Source organism: Suncus etruscus, chromosome 3, assembly GCF_024139225.1.
Source record: "Suncus etruscus isolate mSunEtr1 chromosome 3, mSunEtr1.pri.cur, whole genome shotgun sequence".
NCBI classification, from domain to species: Eukaryota; Metazoa; Chordata; class Mammalia; order Eulipotyphla; family Soricidae; genus Suncus; species Suncus etruscus.
The window spans coordinates 46,589,519-46,615,286 of NC_064850.1; the positions used below are offsets into that span (position 1 = coordinate 46,589,519).

The 25,768-nt window shown below is 50.0% G+C and overlaps 1 protein-coding gene across 3 annotated transcripts in view; it reads left to right on the top strand.

Annotated features, from left to right (window-relative positions):
* Positions 1 to 271: 271 nt before the first annotated feature.
* PROX1 (prospero homeobox 1) overlaps positions 272 to 25,768 on the top strand; it is a 612,185-nt gene continuing 586,688 nt past the window's right edge. For 2 of the 3 annotated variants that reach the window (XR_007493781.1, XM_049769512.1), the window contains exons 1-4: positions 293 to 321; positions 8,497 to 10,324; positions 17,514 to 17,621; positions 23,924 to 24,118. Coding sequence is in view for 2 of the 3 variants with exons in the window: in XM_049769512.1 (XP_049625469.1) it covers positions 8,564 to 10,324; positions 17,514 to 17,621; positions 23,924 to 24,118 (2,064 nt within the window). In the remaining variant the exon portion in view is untranslated. Of the gene's footprint in view, positions 322 to 563; positions 615 to 8,496; positions 10,325 to 17,513; positions 17,622 to 23,923; positions 24,119 to 25,768 lie in introns of all 3 variants that reach the window. The other variant, XM_049769513.1, reaches the window with a different exon arrangement.

Consider the following 25,768-nt stretch of genomic DNA (forward strand, 5'->3'; position numbering starts at 1 on the left):
CAGTCAGACTGTGACGTGCGGCCTTCCTGTTTCCTTCAGCTGTGTCTTAAAGTAAATCTTGTCGGGCAGCCGAGCCCTCAGCCGCGGGAGCGCCTGCGAAGCCACAGCGCTGCAGCCGGGCATCCGAGGAGCGCGCCCCGGTGCCGTGCGGGCCGTGCGCCCCGTCCGCGCGCCTCCCGCGCCCTGCGCCCACCCCGCTAGCCGCACGGGATCCGCAGCGCGCAGCACCCCGGCCAGCCTTACCGGCCCCGCCGCGGGGTCGTCTGCCCACCCACCCGCAGCCCGGGCTCCCCGGCTCTGCTCTGCCCTCGGCCGTTGCGCGTGAGTATCTGCTGCCCCGCGTCGCTCCTTCCCGCAAGATCGCTGGTTGGTGCCCGCGCCTCGGCTTGGCGAGCGCCGAGTGGCTCCCGCCACTGTCACCCTTGTAGGGTTTTTTTTTTTTTCTTCTCTCTTTTTCTGGGCATCCTCCAGTGGGAGGAGTAGAGGGGAGATGGTCTTATTTCCATGAGTCCTCAGCTCAGAGCCCCCCCACCCATACCCAGTTTTTTTTTTTTTTCCAGCAGAACCTCACCAGAACTCCGCGCTCCGCTCTGCTCTCCCCACTTGCTTAAAGAGTAAGTGATCCGCTGAGCCTTTTTTTGGGGTGGTGGTGGTGGTTTTCTCTGCTGCTGCCGGCCGGGGGTGGCTGGTGGGGGTGGGGGCGATGCTGCCGGACTTGTCAGTCCCATCTTGTCACCTTTGTGTACTCTTCCCGGGGTGCCTGCGGGCGCCCTGCTTCTCGCTCTCGCTCCAGCCCCTCTTCCCGGGAGAGGGCACCAGGAGAGGGGAGCCGGGGAGCTTTTTGTTGTTTGTTGCTGTTGTTGTTGTTGCTGTTGTTGTGGGTCTGGGTCCCCGCTGCGCCCGCCCGGGGGACTGGGCTGAAACTCAGTTCTTGGGCGTCCTTTCTCTTTGTCTTGTTTATTCTAGTCGCCTTTCTTCGGGGCTCAGGCAATTTGCTTGATATTTGCATACCTTCCTCTTCTCCTTGCGAACCCCCCAGTTAAGGGGCTGGGGAGGAGGGAGGCTTGTCTTGTGTTCAGGGGAGGGGGGGAGCGTGCGGCGAGCTGACGGGGTGGGGGGCGCTCTGATTACTTTGCTCGTTGGAACGCTGGGGAAGCCTGAATGCCATGCCGGGATGGGGCTGGGATGTGGCTGGAGCGGTGCGCTGGGGGTCAGAGACAGCCCGCACGGCGCCCCGCTCCCGGCCCCCAGACACCCGGCAGCCTGGGTCAGGTTGCGAGCGCGGTAAGGCGGCCCTGGGAGCTTGAGGAGAGGAGGGGGGTGGCAAGGCGGAGGCCATGGAGAACACGGAGGGTCCGCAGCGGGGCTTGGGGTCCAGCATGTCCTGGAACTGCTGGTGGCCTGGCGCGGGGCGCTTCTGGGTTCTCGAGAGTCCAGGTCGCCTGTGTCTGCTCTTCCTTTGGGCCAGGCTCTGCCGAGCGAAGGATCTAAAGGATGGGGATAATCTTCATCAGAGGGGATAGGCATCTATCTGTCTGTCTGTCTGTCAGTCTTGTGGGAGCAGGCAAGGAGACGGTCACACACTGAAAGGTTGGAGGACAGTGGAGAAGACAAGCATCACTCAAGCCCAGTTGAGCAAGTTGCTTCTGCTAGGCTGGGAAGACAGAGAGAAGGCAGTGGACTGGAGAGTAGCAGTGGGAGGATCCGAGGGAAGGGAGTGATTTTGGAGACACTCACAAGTCCACCTGCCCTTGTCCAGGAAAGCAGACCCCCCCTCTTCAGCAGGTGGTAGCCAATGCCAAAGCCTGGTGCTGCCCAAGGAGGCCAGGGCAGGGGGAAGCTAGTGCTTGGCAGAGAGAGCAGCGCCCACAGCCTGGGGCAGGAGGGCAGAAACTCACCTGCTCACTCTCTTCTATTTTTTCCGGGAAGGTCTGCAATGCCTCTGGAGTTTGTGGGGACACAGTAAACCAGGAATAGCTCAGCCTGGGGTTCCTCCCTCCTACTCTCTTCCTGTCCCCCCCAAACCCTCCCCATGGGGGAAAAACTCCACCAAAACCCAATAATTTCCTTTCTTAAACCAGATAGGCAGAGGTCACTGAGCTGAGTGCCTGACAGGTGTGTTGTGTCAAGAAAGACAGGTGCAAACTTCCGTGTGAGCGCGCTAGCCTGTGAGCACGCGTCTGGGCCCTTTCTGCCCCCAGTGCCTACCCAGGCTGGAAGAGTTTATGAATTTATAGTTGCCCTGTTTAAAATAATTGTCTGTATCTGCTCATGGGAGCTGAGCTCCTCTTCTGTTTTGAGCCCCATCAGGGGAGAGCTTTGGCCAGGCTGGGGACAAGGTGGGATGTTTGCTTCTTCTTTCTTATGGGTGTTGGCAGCCTCTAGCTGGCCTAGGGCCCTGGCCCCTGCCTGCAGGTGACTGAGAATGTCTCAAGCCTGAAGGGAGATTGGCTTAACTTGGCTTGTAGATCTGAGTTGGTGACACTGGGAGGAGGGCCTGGGGAATGAGTGTGTGTATATGTGTGTGTGTGGTGTGTGTGTGTGTGTGTGTGTGTGTGTGTGTATGTGTGCTGGTGTGATCAAATGCCAGGAATGTCCCTCAGTGTGCAAGTGTCACTGCTGTGGCCTTGACCCCTGCAGCGTACCCACTCCGCCAGAAGAGTCAGGGCACGGGCTCTTCTTGCAAGTCATATGTTCAACACACTCCCATAAGCCCATCGTCCGTCCTCCTGGTACCCGACATGCACCAGATGTCCTCGTTGTTCTTCCTCGGATGCAGGAGCAAAGTCGCAAGTATGTGAGAGGTGGCTCAGGCGAGAGGGGGGCAGGCAGTGGGCGAGGAGTTTCTGACGAGAACTTGTGAGTATTTTTCCTCCCCACACCACACACAAAATGGACTGTGTGATGAACGAGAGCGAGGGGCTTGTTGATGTGGTGACATGCAGGACAACCGGCTGGGTGATTGCGGGGTACAGCGTGGAGAACGGATGTGGTGCCCACAGCCTGAGAGGTGTCACACTCGACCTTGACATTTGTTCCCTCTTCAAAGGGGCCACTTCTTGAGTGGCAGAGCAGAGGTGGGCTGTGATTTTGGCAGCTTGGTGGTGATCATTGTTTTATGAGAATAGGAAAGTCCTGTCGGCTGGTCTCTGGACTTCAACTTGCGAGTTCTACCTGTCACTTTTCCTTGAGTGTTTTGGGAAGTTCTTTCATAATGAAAATATCATCTCTGGTCCTCTGGGTGTGTTCATTTGCTTTATTTTTCAACAGGGTGCCTGACACTCAGGGATATTTTCCTTCTGTCCGTTATGCAGAATTCTTTCTAGTCTAACCACCAGCATGTAGGTGCATATGAACATGCATTTGAACACGTATCTTTGTCTGTGTTATTCAAGCATCTTTCCTTGAGAAACAGTGTTGTCAATCTTAAAAGGAGCCAGCTGCCCAGCTCGCTCTTTATTTGTTCAAAGTGCAAAGGACTTTTGTTTTGTTTTTTGTTTTTATTTCCACGAGTTTCTGTTATCTTCAGGGAGCATCTTTCACTTGCAACTGTTTGTGCTGATAATTTTTAGCTTTGAGATTAGAAAGAAATTCATAAGTCTATGGCTTTTATCATCTGAAGTTGTGTTGGCCTGGATACATTATTATTTAATTTTAAATACCCATCTACATTTGGAAAGAACATATCTATAAGGATGTCTTGATCCTTAGTTTTGAGTATTTCTGTTTTCTACTAAAAACGAAAGTGTTGTGTTTTTTTTCCCCCCTTAAGATTATTTATCATTCTTTTTTGCTTACTAGTCTGGTGAATTGTTACTTTAAAATAAACACAAGTGTATGTTTGGGGTGTATGTCTTAGGAAATGGTCTCTTCATTTTGCAAATGAAAGTGTATGGGATTGTTTGTGAGAGGATGGCAGAATTGTAAATGAAATGCTTAGAGAGGAAATTTAAAACCTGATAGAATATTTCCACAATGCAATCTTCGTTTATTGAAGTATTAACTTATGTCAAGTGGCTTCTTCAAAATGAACACCAAAGGTTTTTTTTTTCTTAACTTGATTGTAAAGCTGAAACTGAGGGGGGAGGGAGAGAGAGAGAGAGAGGGAGAGAGAGAGAGAGAGAGAGAGAGAGAGAGAGAGAGAGAGAGAGAGAGAGAGAGAGAGAGAGAGAGACTTAGAGAGTTGTTAATTAGGAGAAATGAACTCTCAAGTACAGTGATTTGAGGGGTGAGGGAGGGCAGAGGGAGTACCCAAATCAAATTACCTGCTCCTCAGCCCCCATACTTAAAAGATTCATCTCTAGATTGATTGAAAATGTTCTTTGTTCTCAAGTCCATTTGAAATTTCCTAACCAGGTTGACCCGAGTCGATGGGAGGCCTTGAGGCCCATGCAAAGGTTGTGTTTTAAACAGTGAAGTGTAGACTTGGGCCAGGCCTTCACATCATCCGATTGACAAAGTCAGATCAGCTAAATAACCTGTGCCAGACCTATGCTCCCAGAATCCCATAAGAGATTTGTCCGAAGTACCTGGAGAGTTACCATTAATGAAATGTTTCTTTGTCCAGAAGGTTGGGTGCCGGGTAGATGCCTCAGAGTGGCACCTCTTCTCCCCTAAATAGCTTCTTTACCCAAGTTGAGCACTTGTTCACTTGGATGCTGCTGAATGGCCTCATTCCTTTGAAATCCTTCCCCCAAGGACCCTTTTCTGTTAGCAAAGCTCATCTGATGCTGAGAGTTCTCCAGGCTCAATTGCTCTGCCGAGATCTTCCTGATTCTGAGGGAGACTCTTGGAGCTGTTCACCTCTACCTCAGACAGCCACACTTATTTGTTCTTGTATTCTCTTTGCTGCTAGGACCATCTTGGCCCAGCTGGCCATGGTGCCGGACTTTTTCAGGCATTTGTCTGGGCAGATCTCAGGTGGCAGGGACTCATCTCTCATAGCAGGAAAATTCTAGGGAGCCTCTGCATTCAGGAATGTTTACAGAAGCTCATGGTGCCTGAGAATCGAACACAGATCTCTGAGAACAGTTTGGAGCTGAGATTCTTTCTCAGGATTTTTTTCCCTGCTGATCTGGCTATTCTGTAGGGGCTTCTCAGAAGGGCGTCATATGGCCTGTGGCAGATCCCAGTGAGTCACAGAATTAGAATTGAAGGTACAAAATGGTTGGGAGCCGACCCAGACGGGTTTCTTTCTAGTGGTGGCTGTGGAGACTGGGAGGACTTGTTGAAAATCAAAGTGGACAGACTGTGTCAGGAGAAATCCATTTGCTGCTGCCTCTGAGCCTGCACAAGGGAATCACAGCCGTGCTTGAAAAATGCTGTCAGTGCCTGGATTTACATGCTCATCAGTTAACAGGACATTTTCTCCTGTGGTCAATATACTCATATGCAGAGCTGGTTTGGGGAGAGTGTTGGGGGGTTAGGGGATGCATGATGCTAGACAAGTGTTTTCCAAACCAGATAGAATAATTTTATTTTGTCTGTAGCTACCTTGGATTCTGGTCCCATGATTCTGAATTTAGGTCCAAGCTCTATGGGGAAAGAGATTGATTTGAATCTGGGTGTGGATTTTTGGGGGAGTCCATTTACAGATTCCTTGTCTTACTGCATTATAGGGTATCCCCTGCCCCCCTTTCATTAGGTTCTATTTACTGGGTCTCAGTTGGACAGGAGGCAGCATGACCTGTGGGCATTTGGTTTCTCTGGACCCCCCCCCCAAAGGAAAGGGATTGTGACAACATCTGAAAATGACCAACAGCTTGAAAGATCGCAAAAACCCACGAAGCTGGAGCATTGTGGGGCCGTGGCAGGGAGCTGGTTCTAGGGGGGATCCACGCAGCAGGTTGGGGGAGCCGGTACCTGTCTACAGGGGAGACAACAGAAGACTTTTTCTATCTTCCGAAGCCCTGACACCTCTTGGCTTTGGCATGAGGCAGGGATGCAGCTGCTGCTACCTGGGCCAGAGGAGAGGAAGGAGGGTGCGAGGTGGCAGCCAGTGAAGGAAGGATGCTGGGGTGACCTTGTGCGCATCTGGACAGGGCTCCTGCTTTCCCAGCCTGGGTTGCCAGTGTGCATGGGGCATGAATGAGGGAGGTACTCTTCCTAGCAGCAGAAAGAAAATACAGTTGGGGTGTTGGTGGGGGAGGAGGGCACTAAAAGTTTGTTGGAAGCTGCAGGGGCTTCTGCATTGCCTATGATAGAGAGAAGAGTTTGCACCCAGAAATGGACCCCACTTTCAAAATAATGGCAATGAACTCAAGTTTGGAGAATGCCTGAGAAGCCTCCCCTTGCCCAGATCCTCACCCCTGTGGCTCCCTAACAAGTTTTTTGCAACATAATTTTAAATGTCTCTCCATTTTTTTTCTCACTTGAAAGCACCCCACAATTATTAACCCCAGTGCTTTAGTGAGATAATTCATTTAGTGAGATATTTGCCATTTCTGTATACTTGCAGCTGACTTTATTATTGGGGTGTGGAGGGTCTCCCAGCATTTTGAATACAATTCCCCCAGTATTAAAATTATTCAGCTCTGTGGCCATGCCCAGTTCAGGACATTTGATCCAGAGACAAACCAAAAAGTATTTTCTGCCCAGACAGAGGACCGTGTGGCAGGAGGCATCAGATTGCTGGCAGCCTCCTTTTAAAGAGGCTTTTTTTTCCCTCCCAAATGTTTTCTAGAAACCAGGAGAAGAGATACAGGGTGAGACCTTGGTCGCTTAAAAAAAGAAAAAAAAAAAAAAAGGGAGAGAGAGAAACAGGACACAGTCGCCATCTAAGCAGTGAGCATGCTCTTGATTTTTGCAGGTGATTTCATGCTGAAATGATGCCTATCTGCATGGATAGTCATTCTTTAGAACCAGCCACAGATGCAGTCCTAGGGCGCGCGTAGATGTTTTTACAGGTGAACCGAAAGAGGCGGGCACCAGGCCAAGCTCTCTGCACGCCGTCTTTGGCAACATGGCCTGTTATTGTGACGACGCGCTCTCGCTTAGCCAACGTGAAGTTGAATATTAGATCAACCCGGCATGAAAGAAATATTTTCTTTTTCTCTACGAAACGTTCCTGGCCAGCAGAAAGGTTTGACATATTCTATGGTCACCAAATCTAGGCAAAGCTAGCATCATTCCCAGCTAATAGAGTCTATCTGGGAATTTTATCCCATGCAAAGGATCATCTTTGAGCTGCTGCTCCTAAGAAACAATGGAAGTTCAAAGGCAGAGAGCATCTTCTTTGCCTTAAAATGGGAAGCCCATTTTCTCTCTCTCTTTTAGATACTACTCCAGCCCTTTTGGTCTGTGCTTGGGGTAAGGAATAAAAGGCACTTGGGGCTAGAGCAATAGCACATGCCTTGCATGTGGCCAACCGTAGTTTGATCCCTGGCATCCCATAGGGTCCTCTGAGCCTGTCAGGAGTAATTTCTGAGTGTAGAGCCAGAAGGAACCTCTGAGGGCCACTGGGTGTGGCCCAAAACAAAACAAAATAAAAAGAATGAAGAGGTACCAGCCATAAGTGGGCAAGAATTTCTTTAGCCTCTGAAGTCATGGGTAGCTGGGTGTGGAGGGATTGAATCCCAACTGGAGATGAAATTCTGCTGGGCAAACTTAAAAATGCATTGTTGGGATCTACACAGTGGCACCTTGCCCTCTCCACCAGACCAACTTGAGGAGGGAAGGCATCAAAAGGGCATCATGGGCATTTATAAAAATATGCTCATCATCTCGTGAAAAGGCAGCCATAGATACTACCATTGTCTCTTGTCAATTCACCTTGGTGCTAAATAAGCAGCCGAGTCAGAAGCATGTGGGCACCTGTATTTCAGGGTGAAATTGGCCATTTAGGATGGAGAGATGCTGGGCATTTATTCTTCTCATTTCACATATGACAAAAAGGTGATAACATTCATGGATGGGGGAGGGTGATTTTGAGCTTACTGGGAAGTCTCTCTCTCTCTCTCTCTCTCTCTTTCTCTCTCTCTCTCCTTTCTCTCTCCCGTTTTTTTCTCTCTCTCTTTTATCATAGCCAAACCACCTTCATTTTGACCCAGAAAGTGAATCCTCATCCAAATTGCCTGCCGTCTCCAAATTTAACCTTACTCCTGTAGAACAGTCCCACTTTCATCTTCTCCGGGAATAAATACAAACCTTGATGCCCAACATTTAATCAATCGGTTGTCAGAGCCTGTGTTCTTATAATCTAGCATTTCTTCTGAAGATAAACAGTATCATTTGAGGCATTTGCGAAAGAGAATCATATTACTGGTGCTTAAGCAGTTTGGGCTTTTTTTTTTTTTAATCTTAATCCATCTTAAACCAGTGGAGCAGAAATATTTAAAAATGTTTCCTTTCAAGCAGAGTGCATAATAAATTGCAATAATTGTAATGTGCCATAAATCCCAGAGCCTATGCATTTTGCATTTGATTCAGGATTGAGGTCAGGAAATTTGGAGAAATTTAAAGAAAATGATTCATCAGTCCTTTTGTTCTGTTGGCCAGGGTCCCAGGATTCTTGAGCTGTGCCCAGCTGACGAGCTTTTGAAGATGGCACAATAACTGCCCAGTGATGCCTGACCATGACAACACAGCCCTCTTAAGCCGGCAGACCAAGAGGAGAAGAGTGGACATCGGAGTGAAACGGACAGTTGGGACCGCGTCTGCATTTTTCGCCAAAGCCAGAGCGACATTTTTCGGTGCCATGAATCCCCAGAGCTCGGAGCAGGATGTGGAGTACGCGGTGGTGCCACACGCAGACGGGGAGAAGTCCAATGTGCTCCGCAAGCTGCTGAAGAGGGCGAACTCGTACGAAGACGCGATGATGCCCTTTCCAGGAGCGACCATCATCTCCCAGCTGTTGAAAAATAACATGAACAAAAATGGTGGCAGCGAGCCCAGTTTCCAAGCCAGCGGCCTCTCCAGCACGGGCTCCGAGGTCCAGCAGGAGGACGTGTGCAGCAGCTCGTCGAGAGACAGCCCGCCCGAGTGCCTCTCCCCGTTTGGCAGGCCGGCCCTCAGCCACTTCGACATGGACCGCTTCTGCGACGAGCACCTGCGTGCCAAGCGCGCCCGCGTGGAGAACATCATCCGGGGCATGAGCCATTCGCCCAGCGTGGCTTTGCGTGGCCACGACCCCGAGCGGGAGCTGGCGCCGCCGTCGGGGAGCCCCCGGGAGAGCTACCGGGAGAACAAACGCAAGCAGAAGCTGCCGCAGCAGCAGCACCAGAGCTTCCAGCAGCTGGTGTCAGCGCGCAAAGAGCAGAAGCGGGAGGAGCGGCGGCAGCTGAAGCAGCAGCTGGAGGACATGCAGAAGCAGCTCCGCCAGCTGCAGGAGAAGTTCTACCAGATCTACGACAGCACCGACTCCGAGAACGACGAGGATGGTGACGAGCTGTCGGAGGACAGTGCTCGCTCCGAGCTCCTGGAGACGCGCGCCCCAGACTCTGGGGGCCGCTCTGACAGTGAGCTGGACCCTGGCCAGTTCATTGACCGGGCCCGGGCCCTGATCCGTGAGCAGGAGCTAGCCGACAGCAAGCCCAAGCGGGAAGGCAGTGGCAGCGGCAGCGGCAGCGGCGGCGGTGGTGGTGGCGGCAGTGGCGGGCACAAGGAGCGAGAGCCCGGGTCCCATCCTGGAGGCAAGCACTTGGCGGAGACCCTGAAGCAGGAGCTGAGCTCGGCCATGTCGCAAGTAGTGGACACAGTGGTCAAGGTCTTCTCGGCCAAGCCCTCCTCCCGCCAGGCGCCGCAGGTCTTTGCGCCACTACAGCTCCCCCAGGCCCGCTTTGCCGTCAATGGAGAGAACCACAACTTCCACACGGCCAACCAGCGCCTGCAGTGCTTTGGCGATGTCCTAATCCCCAGCCCATTGGAGTCCTTCGGCGGCATGCAGATGCCCGGGGCCACGGACCAGACCGAGGCACTGCCTCTGGTGGTGCGCAAGAACTCGTCGGAGCAGGCGGCCGCTGGGCCCCCAGCCGCTGGTGGCCACCACCAGCCCCTGCACCAGTCACCCCTGTCAGCCACGGCCGGCTTCACAGCGTCCACATTCCGCCACCCCTTCCCCCTGCCCCTCATGGCCTACCCATTCCAGAGTCCCTTGGGCGCTCCCTCTGGCGCCTTTTCGGCTAAAGACAGAGCGTCTCCAGAATCCTTGGACTTGACTCGCGAGACCACGAGTCTGAGGACCAAGATGTCGCAGCACCTGAGCCACCATGCCTGCTCTCCCGCGCACCCACCCAGCACAGCCGAGGGCCTCTCCCTGTCGCTCATCAAGTCTGAGTGTGGCGACCTCCAGGACATGTCTGAGATCTCACCTTACTCAGGAAGTGCAATATCCTTCAATCTTGTCCTGGGAGGGGGGGCACAGAGCAAGGGTTCTCCCTAACCCCACCACCACCACTGTGGCAGCTAGATACAGCTCTGTGCCATCAGCGACGTTCCAGCTGTTCTTTCTGGCACTGGGAGGCTTGGTCCCCCAACAGGGTGACACCCACCCTTTCACATGCCCCCACAGGCCTTATCAGCAACTCAGAGCCCAGACCATTCCCCCCCCATACTAGTATTTCATAGGTGCTTTCCCAGTGCTCTGCAGGCCACTCCCATTACTCCCATTTGTGTTTTAAGAGTTAACATCCGTGATGGAAAATAGAAATATTACACACACACATACACACACATATACATGGGGTTGGCTAAACCCAGCAGTGCTTGGGGCTTCCTCCCGCCTCTGTGCTGAGGAATCATGCCGGAGACCACCAAACTGAGATTAGCAGCATACAAGGCATGTGCCTTAATCCCTGTACTGGCTTGCAGCCCCCCCCCCCCAGGGTGATTTTTTTTTTTTCAAAAGGTGATGCCTTTTCTAGCAAAGTAAAGGGGGAAGAGTGAGTTCAGCTTCCCAAGTGAGCATTGGTCCTTGCAAGTTGAAGATGGGACCAGTTAAGTGCTCCTGGGAACCCTTTCCAGGTGCGGGGATGGTTTGGCAAGTGGCAAGTGGCCCCCTCTGATTTCTGAGGGAGATGCCCAGGTACTGACTTCTTCTGACCCCATCGCCCCATCACCCCAGGTCTGCTCTCGAGTTTGCTGCAGCTGCCTTTATGCATGACCAAACTCCCCCTCTGCTCCACTAGACACAGAAACCTTTTGTCCTTACATACACAAAGCAAATTATTTGGGAAAGCGAGAGCGTCCAATTAAATCTAAAACTCAGCTGGACTTGCCTTAAGCAATGGCTGTCCCCATTACTCACTACTGTCTGTCTGGGTGCTGGCTTTTTGGGGTGGAAATGGCAGTCGGTGGGGGTTTTAGGTATTGCTCCTGAGTTCTGGGTATTTTTAACTACCAAGAGCTGAGGATTGAGAGAAGAGGTATTGTTTGTTGGTTTCTTCTGGAACATGGATCCTTTTAGGAAAGGGTTTATAATTGTGCAAAAGGGTGTGTGTCCTTGGGAACTAATCATTGAATGAGAGAACATGGAGCCAGGAAGCTGGATGGGGCTGAAGGGAGCTGGTATTTGGGGGACCAGGCCAGAGACTGCACTGTGAGGGCCAATGCCTAGCTAGATGGTGTCTGAAAGATGTCACCAACCAATGTACAGGACAAAGTAGAGAGTCAGATGAAGTCTTGGGGAGCAAGACTTGAGAAATCTGGTGGAAAGCATAGATGTTAGATCCCAGAAACCGAAGGTCTGTGCCCAGGGTGCCCAGAGCAGATCCTGAGGCCAAGGAAGAGAGCCTGGGCCTGAGATGGGGTGATAGGCCTGCAGGAGGGACTGGACTCTCAAAGCACCAATCACCAAGCCAGCTGGGCTTCTCAGGTAGGAGACATGGGTCCAGAAGACAGGAATCAGATAGCAAGAAAGACATGGGGACTCTACAACAGCCCAGGTGATTTTTACTAGTTCTGTATCAGCTGATCTGTCTATCTGTCTCTGTCTCTTTCTCTCTGTCTCTCACACACTTAACTTTATTTTAAAGCCAGTATTTTACATCTAGAGGTGGGTGGGCAGCCTGCTTGCCTCCCTCTCTGTCTGTCAGACCCCTCTCTCTCTCTCTCTCTCTCTCTCTCTCTCTCTCTCACACACACACACACACACACACACACACACACACACACACACACACACACACACTCACTCGCTGCCTATTTGGAGCCAGGGTCCGCTAAAGTTCTTTAAGTGGGGATGTACCTTTGTTTTCTCCCTTTTAGTTACACTTTGCTTTGTAACCAAGATAATTGTGCCTGTCCCTTGTTTTTAATAAGTTGGGGTCTTGTCGGCAGCAAATCTTTCCAACTGCTTTAAGGGTTCGCTATGCTAATTGTCTCAGCTTCTCCAAATCCCCTGAGGAATTCTGAGGCCTTGAGTGGAAAGAAGCTCCTTTATTCCTCTACACCAGGAGGTTGGCAGGAGAGGGCCCTTGGTGCTTCTTCAGCGGAATTATTCCTCCTCCTGCCGATCCTGAGTTCTGTGAAGGTTGGGAAAAGCCCCCTTGTTCTCAGACCATGCCGCTTGCTTACACCTCCCACAACTAAGTCACTGGAGCTCTTGACGAATGGTTCCGTTGTCCACCTCTGACCTCTCCTGTTCCTTTTTCTCTCCCTTTGCTCCCAGGCAGGCCCTTCCATCATTCATCTCACTGGGGCCTTAGTTCTCGGCAGGACGGGAGGCAAGGCAGCCTCTTTGGCTGAGAAACTAAAGCGGGAGAGAGTGTGGTTGGGCCTAAGACTGGTTTCTCCTCCCATCTGCCTCCCAGCCCAGGGCTGAGTTTCCTCCCTGACACTACCCAGAGCTCAGGCTCGGATGTGGAAGAAATTCCAGGGCTTGGCCTTGGACAATTCTGAGATCTTATTTGAATCTCCTGTGGGAAGGAAGTGAGGAGAAATAGGATGTAATGGGCCTACAGTGCAGATTCTCCTTGAGAGTTTTATTTGGTGGGGGCTACAACATGTGATGTCACAGAGATGATTTTATTCTAAAAAGGACAATCAAGACCCAAGCTGGATGGCATCATCTTCATTTTTGGTTGACAGAAGTGGCTAACGTGAGCAGCATCTTGTCACCTGCTTGCATCCTAGGCACAGAGCTTCAGCATATCCTGTTCCTCTGACTGGGAACACACGTCCCTGGGCTGGTGAGGCCACATGGATGGCTCCACATCTGGGCCTCGTACTCTTATCTTGGATACCTAGAAGTGTGTTTAGTATCTTTGCAAATACTCTCTTTAATCAAATATTAAGTTTTATTCAAATATTCCAAGAAACGAGCCAGCCAGTTATTTTTCTCCATCCTGTTCCTTGTCCCTCGCCCTCTTTGCATCTCAAGAAAAATAGTTTTGTTTAGGCCCCTTGGCATTTGCATGCCCCAATTAAAAGCACAGGAGTGGCATTATGAGCAGTTAGGGTAGTTAGGAACCTACAGGTGAGGAAAGTCAGCCCCCCCTCATCACGCCCTCCCCTCCGAGACTGCCCTCCTCTTCCCTGGAACTGGACTTTTAGGGGGGAAGGTTGAGAAAGGACTGAGGTGAACTGAGAGAGCCAGCGCTGATGTTTAGAAAGGCAAATGGTCCCGTCATTTGAAACCAAAGTCCATCTGGAAAACCCAGATTGAGAACAGCGCTTCTAAAATGTGAAATAATCCATCGACTTTGATCTCCTCCACCTTTTAGAAGCCTTTGGGGTGGAGTGGGCTGTGCCCCCCCCACTCTGACTCTATTTATTATTGTTATTAGGGAACATCTGTTGGGGAAGCAAAGATTCTGCCTTCTTACCCCCTTCACTCTCCCAGCTCCAATGAGATGAGCTCATAAAAAGCCCAAAGCAAACACCACAACTAACTCCATCCCTCTGCAAGGAGAAGTCTGTGGGGCTGACCTTCCCAGTGAAGCACCCACCAGCTTCATTCTAGAGGGGGGGGGTCCTCTCTTCTCTCCCCATCCCAAAGCTTTCTGGGCTCAGTTCCTATACATTCTTGGGGCTGAGGCTCATGGAAGCCTGGGTGGGCCTGGGGCTGAGGGTGGATGCCTCAAGCTTGCAGAGCTCCCAACATTTCCCCCAAACAGAGCAGAGTTCAGAAAAGCCGGCACATCTCTTCAGCCGCCAGGCTCCTGGCTCTCCTGTGCGGCTCTACTTTCATTTGCCTTTTCGCAGTCTTGCGGCTCCTCCCGCTGGGGCTGTTTAGGTGAGGTTAGATTGTGCTGGGTAAACAGACAACACTTGCAGCCAGGTTGTTTCAACACGGCTTTAGGGTCACTGCCGTGCCCCGCTTCTCTGATCTTTTATATTCCCCAGCAGATGTCTTTCATTAATTTATGGATTTATCATCTTTTCTTCTTTTTTTTTTCCTTTTTCTTTTTCTTTTTTTTTTTTTTACACCTGGCAGCTGTCTCAAGTTTCAGCAGTTATTGTCCTATTTTGCATTGCACATAGAATTGAATGTCATCTGTCTTCACAAAGCTATGGCAAGAGAATTGAGTCAAAGCCATCAGAACTGCCAGGACGCGTCCGCTGTGTGCTGGGGCCCCCTCCCCCACCCCCTGCACCTCCTTAATATTTATTTGTGCTCATTTTCTTTCCTGGCCTTGAATGGAGCTTAGCTCGTGTTCGGTACAGCTGTATGTTTACCGAATCTCTTCCATCATGAGTCATTGTGCGTGTGTAAGTATCCTGGAAACAGCTCCTGCTTTCTTGGAAGATCGGTTGCTTTTCAGCACAAGCACTTAAAAGGGAAATTAACCAATTGGTCAGTTCAGATTTATTTTGAGGAGGGAAAAGAGAAAAAAAAGGATTATCTAACGCTTGGCTTTTAAATGTTTCATCAGCGATTTTTAATAGTTGAAGAGGCACATATATTTTATTAGAATTTTATCTTAATTACGCAATGACTGAGAGATAAAGGTTGTGTGTGTGTGTGTGTGTGTGTGTGTGTGTTTTCTGTGTTCCTTCTGAGCTGATCAATTCCAAGTATTGCCAACCAGAAACATTTGAGAGCAAAAACGAACTTGAGAAATTCAAACCGAAATCTTTTAAATTGAAAAACAATATATATATTTTTTTGCACAGTATAGAAAGCCTCTGAGTTCCAATCAAACGAAGATGAATAGTTTGCTTTTTTTTATTCTTTTAAATGAAAAGCTTCCAAACATCTCGGGATCATTTAAATGTCTGGAAGACTGCAGGAAGTTTGGGTAACATGCTAAGTAGCTGAGAACCACAGCAAAACAATTGGTTGGGTACACAAACATGTTCTGAAAGATTGGGGAGTTCCCCCTTGCCCCCCCCAATGATTAAACATCCCCGGTTTGAATGTAGCCGGCTGAAAGAAAAGATTAGAACCCAGATCTGAGAATGTTTGTCCAAGTTTGGACTCGCCTAAAACTCTTATCACGGAGGCAATAGGAGACAGCTTGTAACTATTATTTCACTTATCCATGTGGACAGATGGTCTGAAGTGCGTTTCTCCCCTCGCCCACCCCCTCCAATGGAGGTTACTGGAGAGGCTCTTGGGCCGGTCTCCTTGGCACAAGAAACATGCCAGTCATAAATTATCGCCTTTGTGATCATTCAGGACCTCAAACAAAAACACAAGTTCAGGGAGGCTGCTCCGGAGACAGAGCCGAAATCCCAATTTCTTTTCTTCCGTGTTTATTTTCTCCGGGGTGGGGGTGTTACACGCTTTAACGTTCCATATACAGATCCACTAGAGCTTTTTTTGTTGTTATGTTCTGATGTCTGTGTCTGTGCGTATCTGTATGTGTGGGATCCAAAAGGGAAGGATTCCCCAGATCAAATGCTCAGCCCAGTGTTTGGTTAACATTCTGTTGAAGTCATCCAGGGCTTCTCAATATTAATTTTATATCCTTTCCTGCTAACTTTTTGCTCTCCCTCTGCTTCTAAGATCGGTCATGCTCTGCTGGATGGAGGTCACTTGGAAACCTTTCCCTTTTCCGAAAGATGGTGTGCATTTGGCATTTTCTTTGAAGGATGTGACATTTTTTTTTTTTATTTTTTTGGTGGAACGAAGAAACGCGTTCATGCATCAGGCAGCCACGCACGTGCACACCCCCCCTTCTTTTCCTCTAATTTTATTTTTTCTCCCAGACTCTCTTTTAAGAGAAAAATCCTTAGAGAAGCTTCTAGGAAGGACCCTTAATTGACCTTGTGGGGGACCACATTGATTTTCTCCACGTGCATCTTCATTTCTGATAAATTATAAAGCCATTAATTTGCCGAGGAAATGGCGGGCCAGGCTGCGGCACAGATGTGACCAGACCACGCGGCCCCGAGCTGCCGCGGGCTGCCAAGAATCCGCAAGAGCCAGGAAGCGGGAATGTTATGGTTAGCCACGCTCTCTTGGGGACTGTTGTAGTTGCTGCTGTTTACAGATCTAAAAGGTAATGATGTTTCCAGATAAATAGGCCTTCTTATTTGGGGTAAGTGGCTGTTTATTGATCCGCTAACCCACACTTATCGATTCCTGAGCCCCAACCACTGGGCTGCTTCTCAGTGGCATTAACTAGAAATACAGGAGAGGCGACGGTGGGTTTAGTTTTGGGGGGATCGTAGCCACCATAGAAGTGATGCCCTCCCTTCTGTTCTCTGGGTGCCAGAACCTCCACCCTCCCAGCCCATGTCTGAGTCACTGATTAAAAGGGAACCAAAATGTGCTCTGTAGATTAAGGCAAGAGGAAGCAAGGCCAGAGAAGGGGTCCATAGGGCATGGGCCAGAGGGGGTCTGCAGGGCACAAGGCCAGAAAGGGGGTCTGTGGGACACAGGCCCCAGGCTGACATCTGCCCAAGCATCCCTTTCCACTCTGTGCATGGTGCTATAGTGCCATTGTGGGGTGTCAGCTGCAGAGGGGCCAAGGGGACCCCATGTGAATAACAAAAAGAGATGACCCCTCCCCACAAAGTTGGTCTATTCAGTTGGGTGCTAGGCACAGTTGTCTTCTTAGCAACAAGTAAACATATGGATACTGGGGAAGGTACAGAAGGGCAAAAGGGGCTGATTCTCTAGTACTGAGCCCTAATTTCACAGTAATTAAACTTAATCCCCCAGTACTGAACCCTGATCCTACAGTACTGAGTCCTGATCCTGCAGTACTGAGCTCTGATTCCACAGTATTAAGCTCTGAATCCACAGTACTGAGCTCTGATTTCACAACACTGAGCCCTGTTTCAACAACACTGAGTCTTGACCCTGTAGTACTGAGCCCTAACTCCACAGTGCCACCTGCTACTGCCTCCTGGACCTCGGGCCTAACAGGTAGGTTAGTGGCATTGAAGTCAATGGCAACAGGATCACCCGCTCCACATACACACACACAACTTTCACACACACACACACACACGCACACACGCACACACACACACACACGCACACACGCACACACGCACGCACACATACATAACCCATTCCAGAATCTCTGCAGTTACTCATTGGACTCCCAGGCTCTTGGGAAGGGGAGAGGACAGAAGCCCCTTGCTTTGCAAGAACCATTTTTTCCTTAACTGGACGTGCTCACATGCAGGAAGGCCTGTCACCCAACCACCTGAAGAAAGCCAAGCTCATGTTCTTCTACACCCGCTACCCCAGCTCCAATATGCTGAAAACCTACTTCTCTGATGTGAAGGTAGGAATGAGTTTCATTGTTCACCATCTTCTTGGTTCTTGGAAGGAAGGAGTTCTGGGTGGATAGGGCCTGGAGCACCCCTGGGTTGCTCCTGGTTGTATGCACTGGCCTGCGGTCAAAGGTGCACTTGTCTGGATCCCTCAAAAGCATTGGGAAAGTGAGGAGTGGGTGGGAACCAGGCTTGGCCATGGGTGCTTGAGGAATTTGGGGGAAGGTGCTTCCTCATGTGGTGAGACACCTGCTGGTGTTTGTCCCTCTTATCTCCCTCAGCAGCAGTAGAGTCCCCCTTGTTTCTGTTTTGCTTCCTGGCCATTCCCTCTCTTTGCGTGTATGACAGCAAACTCCAAGCCCCTGTCGCTGTGCTGCCAGGAGGGAAGGAGCATCTATTGAAATTCTTTCTGCGGTAGCTGCTTAAAAAACACAAGTGATCATTGTCTCTTATTTACAACTTAATTTGTTGTTGGTGTAGTACACTGAGCATACGGAGAATGAATAAAGTGACAGATTCGGGACACATTATTCAAATGAGGATATGAAAGCTGTCGGCCTCCAGCTGCAGCCCCCTTCACTCTGCTCAACACGGGGACCTCCTGGTTTCGTGCATGTGCGTATCTGCACACATGTATATCCGTGTGTGTGTGTGATAAGCACACACTGTATTTGGGTCTGAAGCAACCATTTGCATCCAGTTGCTGTTATGCTCAATGTAACATTTTAGGGCATATACAGAGTGGCTTTGGAGCTTGGCGTGATCATTCTCGAGATCCCATAAACCTGATCTCATCCAAGACTAGAGTAGGAAAGTCAGACATGTTCAATCCAGCCCACCCTTGCATGCACCTGGTTTCATTTCTGAGTTCCCAGGAAGACTAGTACGAGGCCCCAACTTTGCTTCTTTGTGCCCCACATTCCACCTCCCCCCAGGTTGGCCAACTCATTTCCCTTTCCTTGCTTGGTGTTTGATTTGGCCTTATAGGCAAAGTTCTGTTTCCCTCCTGTTTGCTTTTGGACTCTGCACCAACTTCAGCCTTGAGTCCTCTCCGCTCTCGATGTTCTTCTCGAGGGGGAGGCCTGTTTGCTCCCCAGTTCTGCCAACAGGCTAGGTGGGAAGGAAAGAGAAAAAGGCTGGTTTGGACTCTAAGTTTAGCCAAGACAGAGGCCTCCAGGGGCCAGAAAGGGGCTTGCTGTGAGACCATCATTAATAGAGAAATAGAAGTTGTCACGATGGAAGCCTGCTGGTTTTTAGACGATTCTAGAACCTGGCTAAGCAATGGCCTGAGGAAAGCCACCCAGTTTGGCCTTTGTCACAGTGGGAGATAGTAAAGGAGCTGAGAAGTGTGAACCCTGTGCCCAGCCTCATGGTACCATGACCTGCAGCACCATGGCTTTCTCTGTGGCCCTGCCTGTGATTGTTCTGCACCTTTTACCCTGGAGGTCTCTGAAAGGTTTGAATGAGCAAGTGAGCTAGTGAACGATGGCTGCCCTCTCCCATTGGCACAGAGCTGCCTTGTGGCTGGGAGCAGCCCACGGCCCTGCCCACTGACAGAAACAGAATAATAGAAATGGTTTGTTTTAGTAGGGGGGCATGGGGAAGTATCTGGGGTAGAGATATAGAGAGAGAGTGCATGCATGTGGGACATGCAGAGTGTATATAAGTGTGTGAGTATGTGTGAGTGTGTGTGCATGTATGCGTGTGTATGTGTGTACATGACTGTGGGTGAGTATGCATGTATGAGTGTATGGGACATAAAGAGTGTACATGAATGCGAGGAGGTGAGTGTGTGTGCATGAGTGTACACATGAGTGCATGTGAATATGCATGTGAGAGTATGTGAGTACACATGCATAAATATGTGGAAGCATGCAAGAATTCATATGAGTGCATACATCTTGGCATGTGGGAGCTGATACGAGTGTGTGTGTGAGTATATATATGAGTGCACGGTGAATGTGAATGTTTGTGCTCTGGGAAATGCTGAGTCTGGTTGGTTCGTTGCTTTCTGACTTCAGTGCAGACCAACCAAATTGGGTCCCATTTTTATAGGGGACACTCGGCCTTCGTGGGAAGAACATGCAAACAATTGCATGACTCCTGTCTTTAAAGTTCTGAGACTCGGTGGGGCACGTCCATCTACTCACTCCAGGAAAGGACTGGGGAAAATTTCACTTGTGAGCTGGACTCACTCTCAATTATCCACTCAAATCTAGGGGACCATGAGGGCATATAAAACACAGTGGAAAGCACCAACAGCCATTTCTTTAACTGGGGGAATAAATAATACAATTTTGAGTTTTCTCATTGCATTTCCACTTTTCCTCCTCAGTTGGGATTTAGTGAATTTGTAGTCTCTGAATTTTTGCTGATGGTGGAGGAAAGTTATGCTCTGATAGGCACATCAGGCAAAGTGTCCCAGAAACTTTGGAGACTGTAATGGCGGAGTAGGCTTGTATTTTTTTTGAATTCTAAGGCCAATACATATTAGAATACTTTTTATGTTCTTACCATTCATGAGCATTCTAAAATGGTTTGATCGGTAGATGGGGTGACTTACTGGCAAAGCTGAAAGAACTGGACAGTTTTTTGTGACATATAAATAGGCAGCCTGAACCTTTATTTTGGTTGGGATGGTTGAAACTATATTGTGTTGAAACACAATCCCTAGACCCTCAGCATTTATTTTAAATCACAAATGAGTGGACCAGAATGATAGCACTTGACTTGCACATGGCTGACCCAGGTTTGATCCCTGGCATCGCATAGGGTCCCCTGAGCCCACTATGAGTAATAAGCTCCCTTGAGTACAGAATCAGGAGTAAGCCCTGATCACAGCTTGTGTGGCCCCCAAACCAAAATAAATCAATAAATATGGATTAAAAAAAATCAGAAATGAAACCTTGCCTCATAAATCTTGAAATAGACAGAATGTTTCCATGGGCCCAGCAACCCCTGCTGCCATGACCTAATCCCCAATGGGCTCCTAGGTCTCCAGCCTGCCCCCTGAACCTACCAAGGCTGAGCTAGCAGAAGTGGGATGGCAGGTTCTATGGCAGGAAGGACCTTGTATGGATGCTATGTGTGTAGGAAGGTGACCAGCCTTCCTCCTTTTAGGGACCTCCACCTGAGTCCTACACAGCAGCCAAGGAAGAGCATTCCTTCAAGAAAGATGAAGGCCAGAGATATAGATATAAGTGGGTCAAGCACTTGCCTTGCACACAGCCGACCCAGGTTCGATCCCTGACATCCCATAGGTTCCCTGAGTCTGCCAGGAGTGATTTCTGAGTGTAGAGCCAGAAATAACCCCTGAACATTGCCAGATGTGACCCAAACTTTAAAAGCAAACAAACAAAAAGGGTGAAAATGAACAGAATCGATGGACTGTAAGCAGAATCTCATTGCCCTCAGCAGCTCATGGATGAAGAACCAGTTTACTGGGGTGGGGAACCTCAGTTGTTTGGAAACTGACAGTATGGGGGCCCCTGAGAGAGTCCTGTGGGCTTGCAGGTGCCTGTTTTCAAGCAGCTAAGACATGGGGGGCCCAGCTGCTCCCTGCGTTTCAAGGCTCTACCCTCCCGCCCCAGTCACTGCCGCCTTCCAGATGAAGGTGTCAGGCAGGCTTGTTTTATGCATCTCTGGGCCACGCTCACTGAATATGTAGCAAGTTTCTTGGGCCATATTGAGGCCATGCTGGCCCGTGGGACACATCAGTCAAAGTCACAGGGGGCCCACCCCCGGATGCAAACACGGTGTCTGCATTGTGCCCATCCGGTTTCTGCAGGGACACATTGGCACACAGTGCTACAACAATTGATCCTTTTCTTGGAAGTCAGAGCTGACAGAAAATTACATCTTTAAAGTAGGATCCTTCTTCACACAATACACACACATGTACGCACACACACTCTGAAATGCACACACATGCATGCCTGTCCTCCATCATGGTAGAAACCATGCCAAATCAGGGCCAGGCGTCTGCTTGTCTTGCATTTGGGGCCAACTGTAACCCCCCACACCACCATTCAGCTCACTTCTCAGAGAGGCGCTCTGCCCGCGTGTTCTGGAAGCTGCGTCTACTGGTCATTTTGCTTGTGTGATGTTTGGGGGGAATCTGTTGTTCTCGCCCATTCCTTCTCCCTGGTATTTCCATTCACCAACAATACGCTTTAAATCTCCCTTTATGCCCTGCTCCTCAATAATGGCGAGTGTACTTACTTTTTCTGTCCTCTCCCCCATTAGGTCATTCATGACCATTCTAGAAAAAAAAACCTTCTATTTTTTCCTCTACAGTACTCTTGTCCATATGAGACAATGTCTTGTAACAATGCCGATGTCTAATCTCCATGTCAAAGCAATTTTCATTCCCCAGTGCACAGCCTGCTATCATTTTGTAATGTTTTGTTTCTTATTCTAAAAGAATTAAAAAGGAACAGTAAGCCGTCACGGGGGCCTGCGGCCCTTATCTCAGTGTCTGGAAATTTGGACAGTGTATTTTACCGCTGAGATAAAATGGAAAGAACTCCAAGTTCAGCAAATCGTAATGGGTTTAAGTTCTATTGAAATCGGCAACCAGAAGATCAGATAACGGGGGTCTTTTTAATCGGGTTCCCCGCAAGGCTGAATAGAGACGGAGCAGACCCACGGAGTGAAAATATAATTCTTGGATAGGTTAAGTACATGTTTGAACTCTTGCAAGCAGAAGCGATTTGCTGATGACTTAATCATTTTCTGGTCAATTATCTGCGAGGGCCTTGCAACTCCATGGCAATTAGGATGCAAGTTGGCCTTTTGGGAGAAACACCCCACTCACTCCCTGCTTCTGTTTCCTGGTTCCTTCCACTCTCGGCCATAAATCTTTGTGCGTTTATTATCTTGGCTGGTGGAGAAACAACTTTCTCTGTGGACGTGACAGCCCCGTTTGCCGGTCAGCCGTTATGGCGCTAGCCAGGGCCCGTGCTCTGTCTGTGTTCTCTGTGGCTTTGTGATCAATGCCCCCATGTTTTGCTGAAGGGGGGACCCCTGGAAGAAAGGAGGAAAGCCAGTGACCACAAAAGGCAAGGGTGCCTGTCACCTGCCTCCTAGATAAAACACTGCATTCATTGGTTTAGCTTGGCCTGTTGAGATGCGCCTGTTTTTTGCATGAACACACCATGTCCCTAAGAATGACTCATGTATACTCAGGGCGCTGGGAAACCATGGCCAGCGAGTTTGTTATGCATGATCATGCTATCGCAGACTTGGCATTAAAAAATAAAAATGCCAGGTAGGACTGCAATGCCACCTGGGCACCTTACTGTTGGCCACGCCTCACAAATAGCTGGATTATCCAGGGAAGGGGCCTTCCTTGTCCATGGGGCTGTGGGAATTGATGCCCATGGGGTGGGAGTGCATAACCTCAGCTGTGAGGGGCTGGGCAGAGTAGTTTGTGTGTCACAGCTGCTGGCGTGAGGACCAGACCTCACCACTAGTAAACAGATGCCTACCATCCGGCTGAGTGGATCTTCTGTCTGGTGTGTGTGTGTGTGTGTGTGTGTGTGTGTGTGTGTGTGTGTGTGTGTGTGTGGTGGGGGGATCGACTGAAATCTCGTTAGAAAAAGTCAATGTGCCAGAGCAATAGCACAATGGGGAGGGCATTTCCTTTGCATGTGGTCAAGTGGTTCAGTCCCCAGCATCCCATATGGTTCCCTGAGCATCACCAGAAATAATCCCTGACTGAGCATAGCTGAGTGTAGCCCAGAACCATTCCCCCCCCCCCCAAAAAAAAAAATAGAAAAATCAAAGAAAAGGAACTGTGAGAGAGTACTGAGGTTTGGTGCATGCCCAGTAGGCCTCTGACTTGGGTTCAATTCCTGGAACTATGCAGTCTCCTGAGCATCGCTGACTGCAGCCTTGGAGCTCCAGCAATTCTGGTGGCACAGGTCTCCTGTAGAACCTTATGCTGAACTGAGAATTGCCTCAGGCAGGAGAGGGATGATGCCACTTAGGAGATCCCATCCCCAAATCAAAAAGGAAAAAGAACAAATCAGGCCAGAGGCAAAGACCTGTGAATTTTCCTGCTGGGTACCTGCTGGCCACATGGGTCCTAGAAATTCACTGGGCCCTTTGGCTCTACGGAGACATGAGGCCTACTTTTCAGCTGCAGAGAAACACTCATCTGTTGAGCACAGAGTGCGCTGTGAGATTGGGAAGCAACACCCAGAGATATTCCTTCTCAGTGACTCAGTTCTCTTGTGGGAGAGGGGCCTTTGGCTCTAGGGGTCCCCAAGGTGCTGCCCAGGGTCCTCACATGCCTTCTCTTCTACCACAGTTCAATAGGTGCATCACCTCCCAGCTCATCAAGTGGTTCAGCAACTTCCGCGAGTTCTACTACATTCAGATGGAGAAATATGCACGTCAGGCCATCAACGATGGCGTGACCAGCACTGAGGACCTGTCCATCACTCGAGACTGTGAACTCTACCGCGCCCTGAACATGCACTACAACAAGGCCAATGACTTTGAGGTAAGTGCCACCATAGACTCCCCACTGAGTCCCTGGGTTTCTCAGCAGCGACCCCTCCTCACTGGGGTTTGTAACAAAGCCCTCAACTCACTCCAGCTCCAGCCAGAATGGGGAGGGGGGGCAAACTCTAGGAAAGAACAAGGTAGGTAGCAAGCTGGGCAGGAACCCAGATCTTGGGCAGCACTGCCAGGTGCCCGAGAGACACTGAGGTCCCCTGGCCCTCAATGACGCTGTTACGTGCTTCAAAGGTGCTTAGAATGAAAGCATGGAAGGCTCAGACCAGCATCTATCCCTCTGCAGATGGGAGGTACTCAACTGCATGTGGAAGATCAAGCACCTTGTTGCTCCTCTGCTGGAAGCTTTCGGTGGGCCTTAGAGGTGGCATGACTCAAGCAACTCGGTTGTTCAGTCCCTAAGCACATGCGTGCAGTGGTGTTGTCAGGGTGACTTGGTGAGATGGAATCCTGCGCAGATTGACCCTGGGTTGTGTTTTCAGCACAGCAAACTCATGTGGCCACTCACAGGAACCCTAGGAGCATTTTGCTGAGCTCTGTAGCAGAGGCTTAGTGGCTGGGGGTGGACTCGGGGCTCTGGCTTGCCCGAAGGCATCTTTGCTGCATCTCTTTAGACCTTCAGCTCTGAGGCCTCATTCTCCTCCCAAACAGGGAGCCATAATGACCTGGGAAGGAAAGGGGGACGGTCCTTGGAGTGCCCTGGCCACTTGATCATGCATTTTGGGAAGCCTGTGTCCTCCTGCCTCCCAGTACCCTGGTCTGAACATGGGGAAGTCCTTTGCCACTTTTGGATGCTGGGATGCTAGACTATTGTTCCAAGGGTGGGGTGATCTCACCACCAGCTGTCAAGTGACCCTGGTTTTCAGAGACTAACTGCTTCTTGCCAGATGGGCTTGAACAAGGTTTTTGTTGGGCTATGCCTTTTAAAAATGGGCAAAATGGGCCCGGAGAGATAGCACAGCGGCGTTTGCCTTGCAAGCAGCCGATCCAGGACCAGAGGTGGTTGGTTCGAATCCCGGTGTCCCATATGGTCCCCCGTGCCTGCCAGGAGCTATTTCTGAGCAGACAGCCAGGAGTAACCCCTGAGCACCGCCAGGTGTGGCCCAAAAACCAAAAAAAAATTAAAAATGGGCAAAATATGGACCAGAGTAATAGCACAGTGGAGAGGGCATTTGCTTTGCATGGGGACAACCTGGATTTGATCCCCGGCATCCCATAGGGTCCCCTGAGCTGGAAGGAATAATTTCTGAATGAAGAGCCAGAAGTAACCCCTGAGCATTGCTGGGTGTAGCCCAAAACAAACATATACCCCCAACCCCCAAATAAAGACAAAATAGAGCCATATGAGACAGTATCGAGGATAAAGGCACTGGACTTATATGTAGCTAACCCTGATTTACTCCCAACACCTCATCAGATTCTCTGAGCCCCATTCAGGAGTGATCCCTGAGTTTAGAGCCAGGACAAGCCCTGAGCACCATTGCATGTGGGCCCCCAATGCTCTCTCCTGCCCCCCAAATAAGCAAAGTGCTGTTTTCAAGTCTATTATCACTGATCTTGGCTGAGACTAGAAGGTGGCAGTGTTCGGTCTCTGCCTTTCACTCTGTCTTGGGACCAGCTTCTTCCCTCCCCACCC